Source organism: Anopheles arabiensis, chromosome 2, assembly GCF_016920715.1.
Source record: "Anopheles arabiensis isolate DONGOLA chromosome 2, AaraD3, whole genome shotgun sequence".
NCBI classification, from domain to species: Eukaryota; Metazoa; Arthropoda; class Insecta; order Diptera; family Culicidae; genus Anopheles; species Anopheles arabiensis.
In genome coordinates this window covers 61961956-61982657 of record NC_053517.1, presented here as the reverse complement: position 1 = coordinate 61982657, position 20702 = coordinate 61961956, and the positions used below count along the sequence as shown (strand labels likewise).

At 40.4% G+C, this 20702-nt stretch overlaps 1 protein-coding gene across 4 annotated transcripts in view; it reads left to right on the top strand.

Annotated features, from left to right (window-relative positions):
• LOC120908330 (centrosomal protein of 164 kDa) overlaps positions 1–20702 on the top strand; it is a 61965-nt gene that overhangs the window by 13694 nt on the left and 27569 nt on the right. Inside the window, exon 3 of one of the 4 annotated variants that reach the window (XR_005741124.1) lies at positions 20500–20592. The exons of 1 other annotated variant lie outside the window; for it this stretch is intronic. Coding sequence is in view for 2 of the 3 variants with exons in the window: in XM_040319240.1 (XP_040175174.1) it covers positions 11235–11793 (559 nt within the window). In the remaining variant the exon portion in view is untranslated. Of the gene's footprint in view, positions 1–11234; positions 11816–20499; positions 20593–20702 lie in introns of those variants that run through there. 2 more of the 4 variants (XM_040319242.1, XM_040319240.1) reach the window with 2 other exon arrangements.

The window sequence follows — 20702 nt, the reverse complement described above, 5'->3', positions numbered from 1 at the left end:
TAACTTCTGTCGTGTATCGTCAACGAACCAAGGTGCCGTGAAAGAGAGAGTGTGTCCTGGTTATGAAAAAAGAGGACAGGAAAAATTATATGAATGCTAGCAAATACTCGGTGATAAAAACGCAGCGTTAGTTAACGGTATCGTGCGTAAAGTGATCTAAGTGCAGTGACCTAGATCAGACAAAATTATCGCACGTACGAGTAAGCCACATTTCGTACCATCGGCGATCAGCATCACAGTTTGAACCGGTATGACCTTTTGCGACAAGTGACCAAGTGTCGTTTGAACGAGAGAGATATAACGTTGTTGCGAGAAGTAAGAAGGGAGAACGGTGCAGACGATATCCAACGGCGTTACAGCGTGCGGTGAAGGAGCAACGGTAAAGCAGTGAGCTGTGAGAGAGCGACCAGCGATTTGCAATGGATAGCGAGAAAGCGAGTGAAGATACGAGAAAGCGGATAAAGCGAGATAAGGCTATACTGATCGATCGGGCAGCGGTAAACGGATTAAGGATCAAGCGCAAAAAAGGATAAAGTAAGGTAGGCTACAATTAAATAATTTTTTGTAATTGCTTAGTTAAATTCGTTTTATGAAACGTAAAATATTACCATTTTTCATTACAATATGCACATACTATTGGGAGTGTTACCATTGATTTAAATAAATAAAATAAGCAAAACAAATTTTTTATTATCTAGGTATCTGTAAAAAACAAAAACAAAAAAAATAGTAAGAATATCATCTCGATCACATCTAATTCAATGCTCTTAAAAATAAATCAAAATATTCTAAGGCTTAAAAATATTGAAAAAAAAATTATCGAGTGATAGAAAGTTACGCAGATGTTTGCTTGATCATTACAGTGGTTCCGCTAAATTTTGTTTTGATAAGATCAAGTAATACCTAGATTCAATTCAGGAAACTGAACCCGTTTTAGAGCTAAAACGAATTTTGAAGGATGCCAGTGACATATATGCCAATAGCCAATCGCGCATACAATTTCATCAAACAAACAAAATTCAAGTTAAGTTTAAAACTTTAGCAAAACCAGCTATCATGTTCAACCGTTGGAATCAAAACAAAATGGAAACTTTTGATATCAAAACAGCCACCGCTTTGGTGCAAATATACGATGGCAATACAGATGGTTTGGAAAATGGTTTGGACTCTTCAAATTTACTAAAGGAGTTATGTCCAAAACATCCACAAATGTTGGTAAAATTCCTAAAAACAAGATTAAAAGGAAAGGCGCGTTTAGGACTGTCGTCTAATATTGACGATTTTGATTCGTTAATAAATGATATACGGTTGAGATGTCAAGAAAAACTTAACCCAGATAAAATCAATTCAGTTCAATTCGCATCTGTTTCAGATGCATCGGAGAAGGTATTAAAAACGAAAGGAATATCAACGGTTCACAAATATTAGCCTTCAACAGAAACTACTATGACAATAAAAAAATTGTTCGTAATAAATACCCGCCGAACACATACAATAGATTCCAGCCAAACACAAATAATAGATGTTTTTCCAATAGATCTCCCCTTGGTAACAATCAGGCAACTAGCAACATATACCAAAACCGAAGATATCAGAATAACTTTTTCAGAAAACAATTTCCAAATACAAATACTCGTAGAGTCTACAATACACAATCTGCAGAAGAGGAACATTTTTTAGGGGTACCACAGGCGTTAGAAGAAATCATCCAACCTGATCAACATTAGCGATAAACTTAAATGCTAATAACTTTATAAAAATTAAGTAGAAATGGCTATGGGTGAAATAATCATATTAATTATCGACACGGGAGCAGACGTGTCATTGTTCAAAGTTGATAAAATTAAACCAACACAGCAAGTCTACGCTAAAAATAGGACAACCCAACGAGCATAACAACCGAATCGGTATCAACATTAGCAACTACTAGCATTTATAAAACATTCGGAAATGCTTCTATTCACCACACTTTTTATAACATTCCGGCAGAAATAGATATCAAAGCGAATGGTATTTTGGGAAGAGATTTTTTCACCAAACACAGATGTGTTATATATTACGAGCACTGACTTTTAAAGTTCAATTGTAACGGTGTTACAATCAGCCACCTTATTGAAGATAGTATTAATGATGGTTTCATATTGCCTCTACGCAGTGAGGTTATTCGAAAGATAAATTTGCCCGACCTCGTTGAAGACTCTGTTATCCTTGCGAGCGAAATTTTACCAGGAGTATTTTGTGGCAACTCTGTGGTATCAAAACAAAACCAATATGTAAAATTTGTAAACACCACTGAAATCAATGAGTAAATTGAAAAGGATTCATTAAAACCACATATTGACCCTCATAAAAATTATATACAGAACAATTTTAAATTTAAAAGCTCTGAAACCAATGAATCTAAAATAAAAACATTATTGAGCAAAATCGATAGTCAGAATGTCCCCAAATATATAATCCTTCATTTAGAAAAAATATTATCCGAGTACCATGATATTTTGTGCACCGAAAATGATCAAAACCCAACTAATAATTTTTACGAGCAGTCGATACAATTGAAAGATAACGTACCATGTATCATTCCAAATTACAAGCAAATATATTCTCAAAGTGAAGAGATAAAAAAACAGGTTGAAAAATGCTTAAGAGTGACATAAAAGAGCATTCGGTTTCTCCATATAATTCACTAATTTAATTGGTACCATAAAAATCTGGAGATAACGAAAAAAATGGAGATTGATAGTAGACTACAGGCAATTGAACATAAAAGTAAAGCCTGATAAGTTCCCGCTACCTAGAATCGATGATATATTAGACCAGTTAAGAAGAGCAAAATATTTTACTACCTTGGACCTTATGTCCGGGTTTCACCAGATAAACTTACACAAGAACTCTAGAAAATATGCTGCTTTCTCAACTTGTTCAGGCCACAATCAATTTACAAGACTTCCATTTGGGTTGAATATAAGCCTTAGCATTCAACGTATGATAACGATAGCAATGGCGAGACTAACTTCGGAGAGTGCTTTTATTTACATAGATGATATTATTATAACGGGTTGCACAATGCAACATCATCTAGAAAACTTAATAAAAGTGTTTAACAGGCTAAGAAATTACAACTTGAAGCTAAATCCAGAGAAATGTTATTTTTCCAAAACGGTGTGACCCATTTAGGTCACAACATAACAGATAAAGGCATATATCCCGATGCGTCCAAGTTCGAAACGATAAAAAAAAACCCGGTACCAATGTTGATGAAGTTAGAAGGTTTATAGCGTTCTGCAATTACTATTACAAGTTCGTTAAAATTTTTGCTGAATTGGTAAGACTGCTAAATAATTTACTAAAAAAAGCTACATTCACGTGGTCTAATGGATGTCAGCATGCTTTCGACACTCTAAGAAGAAGCCTTGTATCACCTACTATATTACAGTATCCAAACTTTGAGAAAGAGTTTACAGCCACTTAGCTGTACCATTACTACTATTATTACACAGAGTTAGCTGTATCATTACTAGTGATGCGTCCGATGTCCGATGCCACATGCCGGCGCTATCTTATCGCAGATAACAGATGGTAATGACCTACCTATTGCACACGCGAGTAAAAGTTTCACTAAAGGAGAGAAATCTAAACCGACTATAGAAAAAGAGCTAACAGCAATACATTGGGCAGTAAATTATTTCAAACCATATATTTTTGGGAAAAAGTTTAAAGTCCGAACCGACCACAGACAATTGGTATATCTATTCAACATGAAAAATCCTACTTCAAAACTAACACGCATGAAGTTAGACCTGGAGGAATTTGATTTTGAAGTGGAATTCGTGCAAGGAAAAACGAACACAGGAGCTGACGCACTATCGAGAATTATCATTGATTCAAACAAATTGAAGCATATGCAAAAGAATAATGCAAACAAAACAAATGATAAATCATTACTAGCAGTAAAAACAAGAGCAATGACAAGACTGAACAATTTCAAGCTTCCTCCAGAATTAAACGAAGGTTAAGATTCCATAACTAAACCTACACTTTGGCAAACAGAAAACCCAACAGAAGTAAACAAGCTTTTGAAAACCCTATCAAAAACAGAATATGGCAAAATCAAAATAACAGTTTTCATAATAGTTACAACAAGGAGTTAGGATATACAACAATTCGGGAGGACATGTCGGACAGTATCGATTATACCTCAAAATTAGAGAAAAATATAAATGAAAGAAATCTGAAGGAAGAAATTAAAAATTAGAACGGATACGAACTATACCCCATACAAATTAATATTTGGAAAAAAAGCAATTCTTCCCCAAGATTTATGCCATGGTAATATTGAACCAGTATACAATAATGAAGCATATTTTAATGAAATGAAATTCAAATTGCAAAAATCAAATGAAATAGCACGTAAAAATTTGATTGAGCTAAAAGAAAGAAAACAGGTTAGAACAAATAGTAATTTAAACCCCCTTATCATAACAATAGAGCGGTTTATCGAAAACACGAAAATGGAAAAAAAATTAGATCCGATGTACTTAGGACCGTACACAGTAGTAAAGTTAGATAACGTTAACCGTACAATAAAGAATACAAATACAAATAAACTAAGTACAGTGCATAAGAATAGATACTAATAGAATAGATTAATTAAGGTATGAAAAGCATACGCTTTTCATCTCTAAAGGGGGAAGGTGTAGCGCCTGCAAGATTGGCAAAACGCGCACCTAATAATTATAGCTAGCTAGATTTTCATTATACACACATACACTTACACACATACACATAACTAGATTTTAATTATACACATATACACTTACACACATACAACTAGAATTAAGGTTACACGTAAGATACAATAGAATAGCATAATATAGGAAATAGGAAACGGTAAAATAGGCGATAATTATGATTAGCCAATCAGGAATAGGATTAAGGAATTTTGGCGCGTACGAGCGAATATAAATTAAAGATAGGTTGAGGTTAAGGGGCATTAACAAAAGTCCGATCTAAGAGAAAACGTTACCCGAGTACATACTGGAAAAAATAAAACTCCAAGTAAACCACACCAATTATCAAGTTCTACATTTGTTTGGTAGTTAGAAGTTTTTATATCACTACAACACCAATAATTCTCGTCTGCCAAAAATATCTCGATATTTTGGACACCTTACGCACCTCAAGCTACAACAAGCTGAGCGATCGATCATCAATGAAGCGCTACAATTAGAATTTCCAGAAGAATATCAACTGCTTCTGCATGAAAAATCAGGTACGAACGGATCTAAAATGATTAACAAGAAAAGTTCTCTTTATACACGTATTGCGTACATGGACGATGAAGGTATCTTGCGAGTACGAGGAAGAATCGATGTCGTTATGCAAGCCATGATGAAGACATGAAGAGGCCAATTATTCTTCCCAAAAAATTCTGGCTGACCGATCTGATTGTAACGGAGTGCCACAGGAAGTATAAACATCAAAATCATCAAACTGTAATGAATGAAGTGCAGCAAAAGTTCGATATTCCTGGTCTACGAAGCGCGTGCCACAGAGTGCCAAACAATTGCCAAAAAGGCTGCCTTCGTAAAGCTTACCCTAAACTGTCAGTGATGAATGAGCTGCCGTTAGCTCGAGAGTAGCCGTACGCTAGTCCGTTCTCCTACACAGGGATAGATTACGTCGGACCCTTTTTGGTCGCTGTTGGTCGGAGACAGGAAAAGCGCTGGGGTGTGCTGTTCACTTGTTTAACAATACGAGCCATACACATAGAGGTGGCTCACAGCTTGAACACCAGCGCCTGCATCATCGCTATTCGCAATTTTAACGCACGTAGAGGAACTCCGATTGAAATCAGAACCGATCGTGGGACAAACTTCGTTGGCGCTGATCCTGAGTTGAAAGTACCTCTCCGATACGACGTGGATATTCAACCACCCCCCGAAGCTCCACATTTCGGTGGTGCATGGGAGAGATTAATCCAATCAGTTAAACGCACTCTCTCCGGCATGAAATTTACCAAAACACCAACAGATACCGTTTTCGCCAATTGGTTAATTGAAGTGGAAAACATTATCAACTCTCGCCCACTAACACATGTATCGGTTGATAGTGAGGAAGAAGCCGTGTTAACGCCAAACCATTTCCTCTTGGGTTCATCTTCTGGAATAACCAATAACATCTTTTGATGATTCTTCCGCAGTCCTTAGGAACAACTGGAAGACGTTACATCTGTACGCAGATCAGTTTTGGCAAAAATGGTTAGCTTCTTATCTGCCTACGCTTACCCATCGCAGCAAATGGTTTGTGTCCCAGCCGCCATTGAAATTAGGAGACCTCGTGCTGATTGTCGATGACGCCCTACCAAGAGGATGCTGGCCTAAGGGAAGAATCGTACAGCTCGTACCTTCGAAGGACGGAACCACTCGGCGTGTACACGCACAGCTAGCGAACAAAAAGATAATAGAGCGACCGGTAGTAAAAATCGCCGTAATTAACTTAGAACCGCACGAAAGAGTTTGACGCGGTCAAACACCGGGGCCAGTGTTATTTATCAACAGCGGCTCTTACTTGACAGCTGTGTTGTGGTGAAGTGAGAGAGAAGGACAGGTAGCACAGGCGAAGTAAACACAAGCCAAATAACGAGAGTAGGAATGGTTCATCCCGCGTTGGAGCTTCGCGTGCAACGGATGAACTTGCGCAAATTAAGTTAAATGACCGCAATCGGGTTTGCGCGAGGTTTTAAAACGAACACGAAGACAAAAATCGACCTCTTTCTATCATCGCGCCTAGAGAAGCAAGTTCAGTTATTTATTTTAATACAGTTGAAATGAATTAAGAAAAGTGAAGTTTCAACCTTTTACTACGCGAAAGAACGAGCTTTGAAGCTGGACGTAACACAGAAGTGGTTACTGATAATAGATTTAACCCCATTTCACTCCGTAGCATTTATAAACATCCTCCAAAGAATCCAAAAGATCCAAAGAATCAAAGTCTCAAAAACACCCCGTACCACCCACAATCTTACGGGTTGGCAGAGCGTGCAGTTAGAACGATGAAAGACGTATTGAAAAAGTTTAGAGTAGACGAGAAAGTAAAATCATTACCGTTGAAAAGGAAGATAAGCCGATTTCTTTTGCAATACAAGAATGAACCATGTACTGTTACCATGACTAAACCCTCATTATGCATAGTGTTGGGTAAAGTGCTACTGTACGCACTGTGCGCACAGCACATCATACTGTGCGCCAGTGGCGGATTAAGGGTATCGGGGGCCCTAGGCGGAAAGACGTGTTGAGGCCCCCTGTAAATGGTAAATGTTGTTGTGGCGGGGGGGGGGGGGTAGCGGCACTAAACTGTATGCTGTATGCTGTTGCTTCTGTTTGCCTTCCGCTTGAACTTTGCCTCACCCCGCTGTTAGCAATTGACACCTATCACCCTGCGCTTGAGTTGGCCATCCCGCTACCACGAGAGGAATCAGCCGTTCCTGCGCTAACATCACGCCTTGACTACGCGCGGACGGACTTTAACAGGCTCCTGCCGATGATCGCCTCGTTCGCGAATGTCTTTGATTGTTCCCGTTACGCCACTCTTGACCTCGCTGTGAAAGATTTTGAGCGGTTCATGTTGCAAGCCCTGAATGAATGCACGCCGGTGAAACGACCTAAACGAGGCCCCCCTTGGGGTGACAGAACGCTGCGCAGGCTCAAAACGGCTAAAGCTGCCGCGTATCGCGATTATTTGTTGCGTAGGTGTCCCGCAGCATTGCGCAACTATAATACTGCGCACTCTCTCTATCGGCGCTATAACAGGTTCCGCTACCTGGGGCACGTACGGCGTACGGTTTTGCGCTGCCGCGGCAATTCACGTGTACTGTGGAACTTCGCAAACAATCGTCGGAAATTCTCTGGTTTTCCTAGCTTCGTCAGTTACAACGGGTGCAACGGCAACAATCCGTCTGCTGTATGTGATATTTTTGCCTCGCGCTTTGCCGCCACCTTCCTTCCAGCTGTAACTGATGAGAGGCAGATAGCCGACGCATTATCAAACGTACCGGTGGATGCTATGGCCCCAAACTTGCCGATCATCGATGAGTATTCTGTCTCGAAAGCGATTGACAGGCTGAAATCTTCGTTTGCTCCAGGGCCTGACGGGATCCCGGCTTCCACGCTTAAGCGCTGTGACACCACCATCGCGCCTATCCTGGCCTCGATTTTTCGCGACTCACTGCGTTCGGGCATCTATCCTGCCTGCTGGAAAACTTCGTGGCTTGTTCCAGTGCACAAAAAGGGGGACAAATCAAATGCATGTAATTACCGTGGCATTACATCGCTTTGTGCCTGCGCTAAGGTCTTCGAGCTCCTGGTGTACGAACCTCTCCTCGCAGCTGCCTCGAACTACATTAGCGCAGCTCAACATGGATTTGTCCCTCAGCGTTCAACCACCACCAACCTGGTTGAGTTCGTTAGCCTCTGCCACAGGACCATCGATGCCGGCTCGCAGATCGACGCAGTCTACACGGACATCAAGGCTGCCTTCGATAGCGTTCCGCACGCCTTGCTGCTCGCAAAGCTCGAAACGCTTGGTCTGCCTGTGCAGCTGCTGGCCTGGATGCGCTCCTATCTTGCTGGTCGCACATACTGCGTGAAGATGGGACCCCATACGTCGCGCCGTATCGATGCTTCTTCGGGGGTGCCGCAGGGGAGTAACCTTGGACCGCTGCTGTTTGTCATTTTCCTGAATGACGTAACACGGTTGCTCCCCCCTGACGGCCACCTACTGTATGCAGACGACGCGAAGCTGTTCCTGCCTATCCGTGACCGGTCAGACCAACTCCGCCTTCAAGCCACTCTAAGTGCCTTCCAGTCATGGTGCTCTTTGAATGGTCTTGAATTGTGCGTCGAGAAGTGTGTTGTCGTTACGTTTGCGAGAAAGCGGTGCCCCTTAGTGTATGACTATGCGTTAAATGGATCTACCATTGGTCGCAAAAGCTGTGTCACGGATCTAGGAGTGCTCCTTGACGAAAAGTTGAGCTTCCACGACCAGCTAGAGCACGTTGTCACTAAGGGTAACCAATTGATCGGCTTACTAAAACAAATAGCACGAGACATCACTGACCCGATTTGCATCAAGACGCTATACTGTGCTTTGGTGCGACCAGTGTTAGAATACGCTTCAGTAGTATGGTGGCCTACAGCTGCTCGCCCCCTAGCTCGTTTAGAGTCGATCCAGCGCAAATTCACGCGTTTCGCTTTGCGCTCCTGGAGTGTCCAACTTGACTATGAGGGACGCTGTGCGTTACTTGGCATCGAGACGCTGAAGCAGCGGAACTGCAACGCTCAGAGGCTGTTTGTCGCGGGACTTCTTGACAATCGGATCGACTCACCCGCGCTTCTTTCGAGGCTCAACATGTATGTCCCGCCGAGATCGCTCCGAGCTAGATCGCTACTTGACGTGGAGGAACGCCGCACTCGCTTTGGCTCCTCTGATCCGTTTATTCGTATGTGCCGTGAGTTTAATGTTATTTGTGATCGTCATCAACCTGACATGTCGCGCACCGCATTGTTAAATAGTATTCGTGTCGTGCGACCTTTTACATGTTAATTATGTTACTTAAGACTAAGCGTGACAAATGAATGACCGAAATGTGGCTATGTTATAATGAATGAATGTAAATGAATTCGCTTCAAGTGAGCCACTTGCGGTCCGTTGAATTTTAATTAATAAATAACAAATAACAAATAAACACTAAACTGTTGCGAGATTGAGCAGTCGGCGGCCCCTTCGATCGTCAGGCTCTAAAATTTTTGCTGCCGGGGGGGGGGTGCAAATGATTCGCCAGCCTTGGGGCCCCAACGGCCATCCTTCCGGGGGCCCTTGTCGCTAGTACTATGTCCATACGGCACTCTATAGAATGGCAATCTACGGGGCCCCTAAATCGGCGGAGCCCCAGGTGACCGCCTAGTCCGCCTACCGTTACATCCGCCACTGCTGTGCGCACAGCACAGCACAATTCTTGAAGTGCGCATTGTGCTAGCACAGTGCTAGCACTTTTCGCACAATGCGCACACTATGCACAGTGCGCATTCTTCACACAGTACGCTCTCTGAACACACTGTAAGGCAACACACACTGCATGCAGACGTACTGAGAGAACGCACTGTGCTGAGAGAACGCACTGTGCGAAGAGTACGCAGTGTGCGAAGTGTGCGCACTGTGCGAAGGTGCTAATACTGTGCTAGCACAGCCGCACTGGGCTCAGAGAACGCACTGTGCGAAAGTACTAGCAAGTGCTACTATTCCGAAGCCATGGGCCCCCACCTCGTCCACAAGAATGCGGGTACTTGCTGTGAGGGACCTGCAGTACCATGTCCCGGGTTTCCAATCTTTAGCCTTGGTCGGTTGCGTGGGTCGGTATCGTTTAGTACGTTTCGAAATCTTTTGGTTACCTTTCGTTGCATTTGGAGTTTTCTAAGGGTGGCTTGCAAGGCCTCTCCCCCAACCTCCTGTATCGTCGGAGGGTCTACGCATCCTTGATTAATGTCCCTTAGAATGCCAAGACAAAAGGGACAGCCATCCGTCCCTAACATGGCGAACAGACGCTGACTATCCCCTACCCCCCGTTCAATTTAGCCATATAACCCATCCTCCCAAGGGTTTCCTTGTTGGGTTTCCCCGTGTACCCAAGCTCAGATCATTGGAGAGATAAGTTACCGTTCTGTACGCCGTACACCGTTCTGTGAACGTATTGAGTCGGAGTAGGGTATGGAGAACCTATATTAACCTTCAAGAGGTGTCGGACCATACCCGTATCAGTGCTGTATTGCTACAAACACTGCCAACAGAACCTCCGAGTAGACCCTAAACGTCCGAGTACACCCGGGATAAGGTGCCTTCCATGGCTCAGAGAAGGAAATGTCCAGCCAATATGGATTGTAGCATCAAGAACTGTATACGCTAGTATACGCTAGTTTTAAGCAATACGGCCTTTTTGGACCGTTCCACAAGAATGAAAAAAAGGTCGTTAGCATTAAATATGCTACAGCTGTTTGCAAGGTTTGGGGTATTTTTTCCTTATGATGTATATCTTGGTAAAACATGAATAAGTCTGTACTTTCAGTGTTTAAACCAGATGTTATCATGCATGCTACAGTTGTATTTAGCTTACTGTCACATACTTATTTATGCATAATTATTCCCGTTTCTTTCTCTTCATTTCTTCTCTTCTTATACAGTTACAGCAAGCAGGTTAAAGCATATTACTACTATGATCGGATTACAAAAAAATCACAGTGGGAACATCCTATTGATGTATTATATCGTGCAAAGGTGATCGATGCTAGAAAAGGGTTGATTTGCGATCAATCTGATTCCACATCATTTGGTGATTCGGGATTTCGAAGTTTGAAATCGAATAACAATCATGAAAACTTAAATCAACTTTGTGTAAAAGATCCTCCAGGTAATGTTACAGACTACAAATCAAATGAAGTAAAGAATGTGAAGTGTTCAAATGGTGATCTTGTGTTGAAAAATGTGCATTCAAATTTTGATACGATGCTTACGACACATATACACCAAGAAGGTGTTTCCAATAAAGAAAATAATAGTCAAGATAAGAAGGTTAAAAACAACAACGGTTTTGAGTCAGACATGGATTTTTCGAAAAAGATATCATTTAACATAGGACATGACACAAAAATGAAGCTCATGAACTTGTTAAAAATGTGGATTACAGTAATACAGTTGCTCATCATTCTTTTACGATTACTGGAACCGGGACGCGATTTTTAAAATCAAACAAAAAGCTTGACATTGAAACTCAAGATTCAGTGCGGAAGCGTGAGTCAGAAATGAAGGGTATACTACGTGACACTAGTTTAACCTATGTCCGTTCGAAAGGATCTACTAATGATGATTCTGGAAATGAGGAAAGAAAAAGTGTTCGCTTTGATATTGATACTAATAAATCATTAAACGAATCGAACATTGATAAAGATGTGATCGGTGTTATTGAGTTAGCATTTGACTCGAAAAATGCAGCTCGAAATGATGATGATGAAGATGATAATGATGATAATGATAAAAATGATAATGATAACTATGATGATCACAATGATAAAAATGATAATAAAGATGAAATCATCGATTGTCATAGTCATGTTGAAGAGCGTTTCAAACATCAGGAACTTCCCGTTCCCGATCAAGACTTGAATGCTACTAGAGTAACCCCATCATCTTCTTCAGAAACATCTGAACAAAATTCCGAAATCTTAACAGGAATTGGTTTGACTAACCATGATAAAGAAGTAAAAGTATGTTCAGCTGTAGTTTCGATGACGATTCCGGAAAGTAATGATTTACTTGACGAATGTGACGTAGATTCACTGCAAAGTCTCAATCAATCAATAATTAATCAAGAGCGCGAGCGTTATTCTGCTAAATTAGAGGAGGAGTTACGATCCCTCGCCGAACGAGAAGAAATTAAAATGCAAAACGAACTACAAAAAACCCGTAATCGATACAATACATTACTTGTCAAAGAGAAACAACGCCTGAAAGATCTGCACCAGCAAAATATCAATGAAATAAAAGAATTTTACCAAGTGAAATTGAACGAAATGAAATCTGATTATGAGGCGGAAAATACCAAAGAATACGCTGTGTTCCAAGAGACATTGCAGGAAGAGTTTGATCGGCTCGTTAAAGAGGTAACCGATAGCCACAGAACCACGATGGCAACATTACAAAAAAATCATGATGAAATTGTAGAAGAGCTAGAACGTGATTTGAAAATGGAAGAAGACTTACTTAAAAAGGAGCACAGCACCAAACTATCAGAGATTAAAATTAAATTAGGTTATGAGCTGGAAATGGAACGACAGCGTATGCGGGAGACGGGAGAGAATAGATTGTACGAGAAAGTGCGCTGTGAAAAACGATTACTTGAGGACAAGTATAAATGTTTAAAAGAAAAGTATACGCGTTTGAAGACAGATGTACGCATTTCATTAGACCGACGTAAAAAAAGACGCGAACAACAACAACAACAACAACAGCAACACAGTTTGCTTAGCAACAGCTACGAAACAGACGATCGTACAAACTCGAAACCGTTACCATCCCACTCCTATGAAATAGAGAAAAGAGAATCGGGATCGTCATCGAATGCACTAGTAAAATCAGAAAAATTGACTCCTAGCAATTTGCAATATCCGATTGCGGCACCAAAACGATGTTTTGCTTTAGATGAAAATTATACAACAAATTCTAAGCACAGTATGCCAAACATAAGTGATAATGGATCGGTCGATCCCATAAAATCACCGTGTGTACTGCATCATTTCAGTAATAACAACAATAATAGAAACAACAACAATAATAATAATAATCATAAACATCATATAGAAGGTTTGAAATTGAGCAAGACAAAATATCTTCAGCACAACTTCCTAGTAAATAATATATTTACCAGTATCCAGCACGAGGACAATTTTAGTTCAGATTCTGAATTCCATCAGATGAATTGCGATAATAAAGAAGTAGATAATTCCTGTAGTAGTACCCAGGCTGGCGCTGCACTAAGCCGTCCTAAACGTAAAATTTTTACCAAAACCAAATCATCATCTACGTCTAAGCTGAACTCAACTAAGCACGAGCGTGAAATAAGTGCTAGACCTTGCACGCCGGTAGAAAATCTTCGCATACAGCTCAAAAAGTTGGAAGAGCTGGAAGACCAAATTCCTGATTGTAATATCGATGCAACTTACCATTTAAGATATCCGTTCATCAATAACATTAATAATGTTGAAAACAGTGACACTAATGCTTGCATTCATGGTGAAACAAGCCGAAAAGCTACTGGCACAGATACAGACAGAAGTGAACTAGAGTTTTTTAAACACCGTATCTTACTTGAACGAGATTCTGTCATAAGAGCAAAGGAATCTCTACGTACACAAAAAAAAATATTCAAATCTAAACAACACGATGTTGCAGTAAAGCATGCAATGCAAAATAAGCAAACGATGGATCAAATATGTCAAGTAAGTTTAAAATATTTGTTTTCTAATGCATCAAACAACCATCATATGTTTCTCAATTTCAGGAAGAGAAAGAATTAACCGAAATGGAAGTGTCACTCCACCGTACTCGTGCATTACTGGGCGAGAAAGTAATTAGATTGAAGCATCTTGAAAATTCATTAAACAAACTGTCCGAGAAAGATCATCCCATGCGACATTCTCCCAGAGATATTCATTTAAAGCCCAAAGAAACTCTTAGTGATTTGTCGTCATACTCGAGTTCTGGTTTTAGCAGCACTGATGTACCAACTACTGAACACCATTACGGTCACTTGCAAGTGAAACAGACATCAACAAATGTTGACGCGACAGATACACTATTACATCTAAAGCATTTACATACAGAGATACGGGAAATCTGGAGTTTATTGAGTAAGTTATCAGATAATTTCTCCATTTTGTTAGTGTTTTCAGTAAATCCTGAATATAAGAAACTCGTAGAATTTTAAAACATCTGAAAACAATTGAATGAAAAATACCAACTGATTCTTTTACTACACCTGTTTTCCGCTACGTTCGCCTGCTTTGAATCGTATGCCACTACGATCGAATGAGTGCATCCATGATTGAATCGCGTGCCAGTACGGTTGAATCTCGTTCCACTACGGTCGAATCATATGCCACTACGATCGAATCGTGAGCCGCTACCATTGGATTTCTGAAAGGTAGGGCATAGTAAACTGTTTATTTACGTTTGAAAGCTGCTTTTTTCTTCGCCAATGGCAATTCGTTTGTAAAATTTTAATGGTAATTGTTCATTATAGGTAAAAACCACAAATAATAGTTGAAAACAAGGATTTTACCATTAACAAGGAACACCGAATATTAGCTGAAAACAAGGATGTTACTGTTAACAAGGAACCACGAGTATTCGTTAATAACAAGGATTTCACGTGTAATCAGTGAATAATTACCTTTTATTAGAATTTTACATACGAATTGCTATCCGCGAAGAAAGAAGCAGTTTTTAAACGTAAACAAACAGTTTACTATGCCCTACCTTTCAGATCCAATCCAATGGTAGCGGCACACGATTCGACCGTAGTGGCATATGATTTGACTGTAGTGGAACGAAATTCAACCGTACTGGCACGCTATTCAATCATGGATGCACGCATTCGAATGTAGTGGGATGCGATTCAAAGCAGGCAGTTTGCGATTCGATGAAAACGGCACGAGATTCGAACGTAGCTGGAAACAGGTGTATTTAGCGCGTTCTTTCAATTTAGTTTTGGCGTAATAATAGAAAAGCTGCTTGGTCTGAATACGAGACTAGAATGAGAGCGATCTCTCCGTTTATTCTATCGTAGTCCTCTAGATCAGCAGTGTCAAACTCATCTCATCAGAGGGCCGCTTGTACAAATTTTCAGTGATTCGCGGGCCGCAAAGTTGAGAATGGAAAATATACCCCAATGTTTATGTAAAATACTTTTTTATATTTTTATTGTTAAACAAATTGACTTTTTTTACTCCTCGCTTCTTATCTGGAATCGTTTGTTATGTACAAATTCACGATGTTATTTTTATATGTGCTCTTTTTTATATGAGAAAATTTTTTAATGTACTTTCAATGTTATTATTAAAATAGAACATTTTTCATTACTCGCGTTCTCTTACGGCAGTTCTGCTAGAAAATATCTGTCAAACACACTTTTTCACTGAAGTAGGAGAATTCTAGCAGCATACAGTGATTATTTTTCAAGCAATCCGAGCTATCCATCACTGGATGAATAACAAAAATATTTTCTTGCAATTTTTGACAGATCAAGAGAAAAATTGTAATAACACGTGTTTAAGCATTATTTTTCGCTAATTTCCAAGTTCCAAGTGTTCTGGTGATATATTCATTTCTTATAACAAGAATCCGTATTTTACGAATAACTTTTTTTAAATTACGATAATTTTATCTCACGAAGAGTCGTGGTGTGTGATCCCATAGTCTGCGCCTACACGCGAAGTCCAAAACAGCCGAAGTCATACAAAATCATGAAAAAGTCTGCGCCCTTTTGTTCCGGCGTCCTCGTGAAGTTTACCGAGCCGAACCGAATAGTTGTGTTCGATAAACATGTGTGTGTATCAGGTAGCAGCATTTGTACTGCTTACCTGCCGTATGCCGCTGTGATACTGAGCGAGACTCATAGAAAACGCATCAAAAGGACATGTGTAGCCGTGAGGAAATTTTTCTTAGTCTCTTTTGCCTTGTCCTTGCCTTTAAATCAAGGTGTTATAAATGACAAAGTGAAGTTGTTCAGAGCAAAATGACATTTCTCGACTTGACATTTCTCTTCCGGGGGCTCCGGTATAAAAATCGGGGAGAGCGGGGTAATGAAATTTGTATGCAGAGAGTGACAGATGTCCCCCACAATGTCGCCCAGCAAAAGCGATAAAAATCAACCTTCTAAATACATTATCCTTGCTTTAGATCCTGATGAGTGAAGCATGCATACCTTTCGGGTACGTTCGGGGTATAAGCTCTGTCCCTCTCATGTTAATGGTAAAGATAGAATCGTATGCCATCGGCTCTGAATTCGAGCGTGGGCAGGCCCGTGGACGCTGTCTGTTCACACGCATACAGATTGGCAAATCTTGAAGACACTTGAAGGGAGATGATTCGCGAATTGAGGAATTGAGGACTGTGTGAGCTAATCTATTAATAAGCTTTGTATTGCAAGGCTTAGGCATTTCGATTATTTTTATCCTTAATCTAAATCCTTTAGGCTTAAGCGTAATCATTTTGGTTTTGATTTTTGGGGAGGTTGGAAATTACATTAATTCGTTTTGCAGAATGTTGGGTACAAATAATTCCAACTTGGCTACAATATTTTTTTTTTAACATTTATGGTGGCATGATTATGACAAAAAACAGAAAACAGAAAAAAAGAAACATTCGGAGCCGAATGAATCCTTTACTCGGCAGTCGGGGGCATGGAGATTGTCAAATTCGGCGGGACAACCAATGACTCCAACGGTTCCGAATGGCTCTAAACGGCTCTATAGGCTTCGGACGGCACCGAACGGAACTGTTGGTTTGATTTGGCCGGATTCGAAGTCGGAATAGCTATGATCGGAAATGGTTTTGAGCCGAGGATGCGATTCCGACAATCAATCACTAGTTGTTGAACAATTTCCTAGTGTGTGTATCAAGATATTTTCATTCCTTTTTCGTTTGTAGACAGTTGACGCAATTTTTTTTTCCATACATAATTTGCAATCGAGTGTGCACAAAATTATGCTAATATTCAGAATTGAATCGAAACATAATACGACTGAGCTTGCATTCGATTCAATGATTCTTAAGGGTCTCGAATGATATGTACGTTTGTGTAGAATAAGTTTATGAGATGTTATGGGTACATTCATGTTAGTTTCGAAAAATATACCAACAAAAGGATTGTTCTTCTCTGGAAAATTTAATACACTTCGGCAAATAGTAATAACAGATTTATGGTTTGCAGTGCTTTTAGCAATTCTCAAAATACTCTCGCCCGTGGGCCGCCAGTTTGACATACCTGCTCTAGATGATCGTTATCGGTTCGCTTCGTAGTGTTAGATGTTCGTTATCCTTCGGTTCGTCTTTTCTTCGTGTTAGCTTCGTGGCGTTAGTGTTAGTGTGTTAGCACGGACTACGACTGGATAATATGAGTTAGCACGGACTACGACTGGATAGCGTTAACGCGGGACAGTGCTGTGCATAAAAAATCTAAGCTGCCACATGTATATTTATATGCATATACAGTCAGTCCAAAAAGTATTCGTCTAGCTGAATATTTTGCAGAAAAAGGCGAATTATGGTCGCAATATGACTGGGGTGGTAAAAATAATCATGGGGTTTGATAAAGGGACTATCAATACACATATACTGCTAAAAAATAACCATTAAAATCGTGCAATAGCAACCAAAACACATAAAAGCTAATAAAAAGTCCTTTGATGGGTGCTCAAAAAGTATTCGTCTATCAGGCTTTTGGCGTAATATGCTTAAGAAAACAAAGGTTATGGAATTAAAAAAAATGTCCTGATCTTGTTTCTTATTGCATTTATGACTACTGGTGACTACTTGCACAACGCAAGAACTCATTTGAACCATTAAAAAGGCGTATTTTGACCCCTACATCCTACAAGCTTGTTGTAATTATTCTCTAGTAGAAAGATTGCATTTCCGTGCCACATAGCCAAGTTCCATTGAAGAATTGGCATCTTATATCATATTGAGAGTCTATTAAATCATTTTCATCAGTTTGGTTTCAGCTGGTTTGGTGTTTCGGGCAAATGACAATGCTCTGTATGTTCTCCAGCTCGACCGGTCTTGAAACATGTGGTACTTTTTAAGCACAATTTCTCAGAACTGGAACCCAAAGTACTTAAAAACTGCAATAATATATTTCCTCATCTCGTGTCCTATCAATTTGAATCATTTTTATAGATCCCCTTTTCTCAATGAGTCCTGGTATAATGACACCATGGTGTTACCGTTAAACGAGATTTGGTTGCTGCATCTTAGTAGACTGTTTTCGCTAAACTAGACGGCGGCCGTATGACCTTGACGAGTTATACTTGATTGAATATGTTAGTTCAGCCTAATTTCAAATGATTTTTTTGAATTATTTGATTTGATTAGACCAGTTTTGGCCACTTTCTGCGTGTGGTATTATTCAAACAAAACATGTTTGTAACAACTCACCCATTCAAGGCATAACATGACCAGCTACAATGAAATGCAGTATGACCCATCAACCAAATGTGACCCATATCTTTTCCTGTTCTTATTGGCCATCATAAAATGCACTGATTCCTTGGTAATATTTGATTTTTTGGACATTGAAACTGCTTCATTCGTTAGATTTACCGTCAATGATGGCTGCTTACATGGCAGCTTGTCATACAATTAGTATCAGAAAATGACCAAACGCTGATCAAATGAAGGAACGAGGCCTCCCACACATTTTGTAACCTTCAAAAATGGGTAGGATAGGTTATGTTTATGTTTATGTTTATGTTTATTTGTCTATCGATGGACAATAATGCCCTCTCGAACTATTTTAGCAATGTTTTACAATGAGTTCTTTACAATGGATTACAATAACATAGAACATAAAAATGTGCACTATGGAACCAAATTTAACACAGAAACACGATCATTAAACTCAGTTGGCGAAATCCTCGGCTCAAAAGCGTCGCTGACTGCGTTGAAAGCACGGCACATAAGTAGGAACGGGTCAGAGGTGCCAAATTGCGTTCTACGGTCGTCGAGGGCCAACATTGCCCGAGTCCGGAGCGGCCTGGCCAAAACGTACAGGTTGATGGCAGCCAGTAGTTACGGAGAGTCAATACGGCCATCGAGAAGTCCCGTGATGAACGACAACCTGGCTTTTCGTATTCGCTCACTTAGGGTGGGTAGCCCGAGTAGTAAACACCTAGTCCGGTAATCGAGCCTTTGGTTCCATGAGCGAAGTGCAAATCGTGAAATTTTGCGCTGGATTGATTCCAATCGAGCTAACGGACGCGCTGCAGTTGGCCACCATACGATATTTGCATATTCCATCAACGACCGGATAAGTGAGCAATAGAGCGCCTTGGTGCAAGGTATATCATTAAGCTCGCGAGTCATATTGATAACTAGTCCTAGCATTCTATTGCTGGTGGCTACTACGTGATCCAGCTGATCCTTAAATGATAGTTTTGTATCGAGCAAAACACCTAGATCCTTAACACATAGTTTTCGCACCAAGGACTGTCCATCAAGCGCATATTCATACAATGATGGGCAGTGAGAACGACTGAAAGTGATGGCTTCGCATTTATGTGTGCATAGGGATAAAGCATTACGGTTGCACCAACACTGGAACTCATGCAAGGAAGTTTGCAGTCGGGCGTGGTCTTCTAGTTCACGAATAACACGAAAATTTTTCGCGTCATCTGCGTACAGTAGATGATTATCAGCCGGAAGGATCAATGTCGCGTCGTTGATGAAAAGAAGGAACAGCAAAGGACCCAGGCAAACCTGCCCTGCGGGACTCCAGAAGATGCATGTACTGGACTTGAAATGTACGGGCCTAACTTCACAGAATATTGACGATCTGTAAGGTACGATCTAAGCCACATTATCATAGGGTTTGGGAGACCAAGTAAGTCGAGTTTCGCTAGCAAGATGGAGTGCGATACACTGTCGAATGCTGCCTTGATATCCGTATAAATAGCATCTAGTTGTAAACCGTTATCGATAGAATTATGGCATTTGCTAACAAATTCTAGTAGATTAGTCGTTGTAGATCGCCTGGGTACAAAACCATGTTGATTCACACTAATATAGTTGCAGGCCGAGGCCAACAATGGCTCGTAGATTAGCATTTCGAACACCTTTGCACACACGCTGAGTGAGGTTATGCCACGATAGTTTACAGCATCATTCTTATAGCCCTTTTTGTAGATGGGTGTCATCCAGGAAGATTTCCAAGTGGCAGGAAAGGTTCCACACCTCAGGGACTCCTTAAAAATCTTCATCAGCGAGGGAGCAAGCCCAGAAGCACACCACTTTAGGATAACGGCCGGTATACCATCTGGGCCAGGGGTATATGAGGATTTGACACGTTTGATGGCAGAGATGATCGTATCGACAGT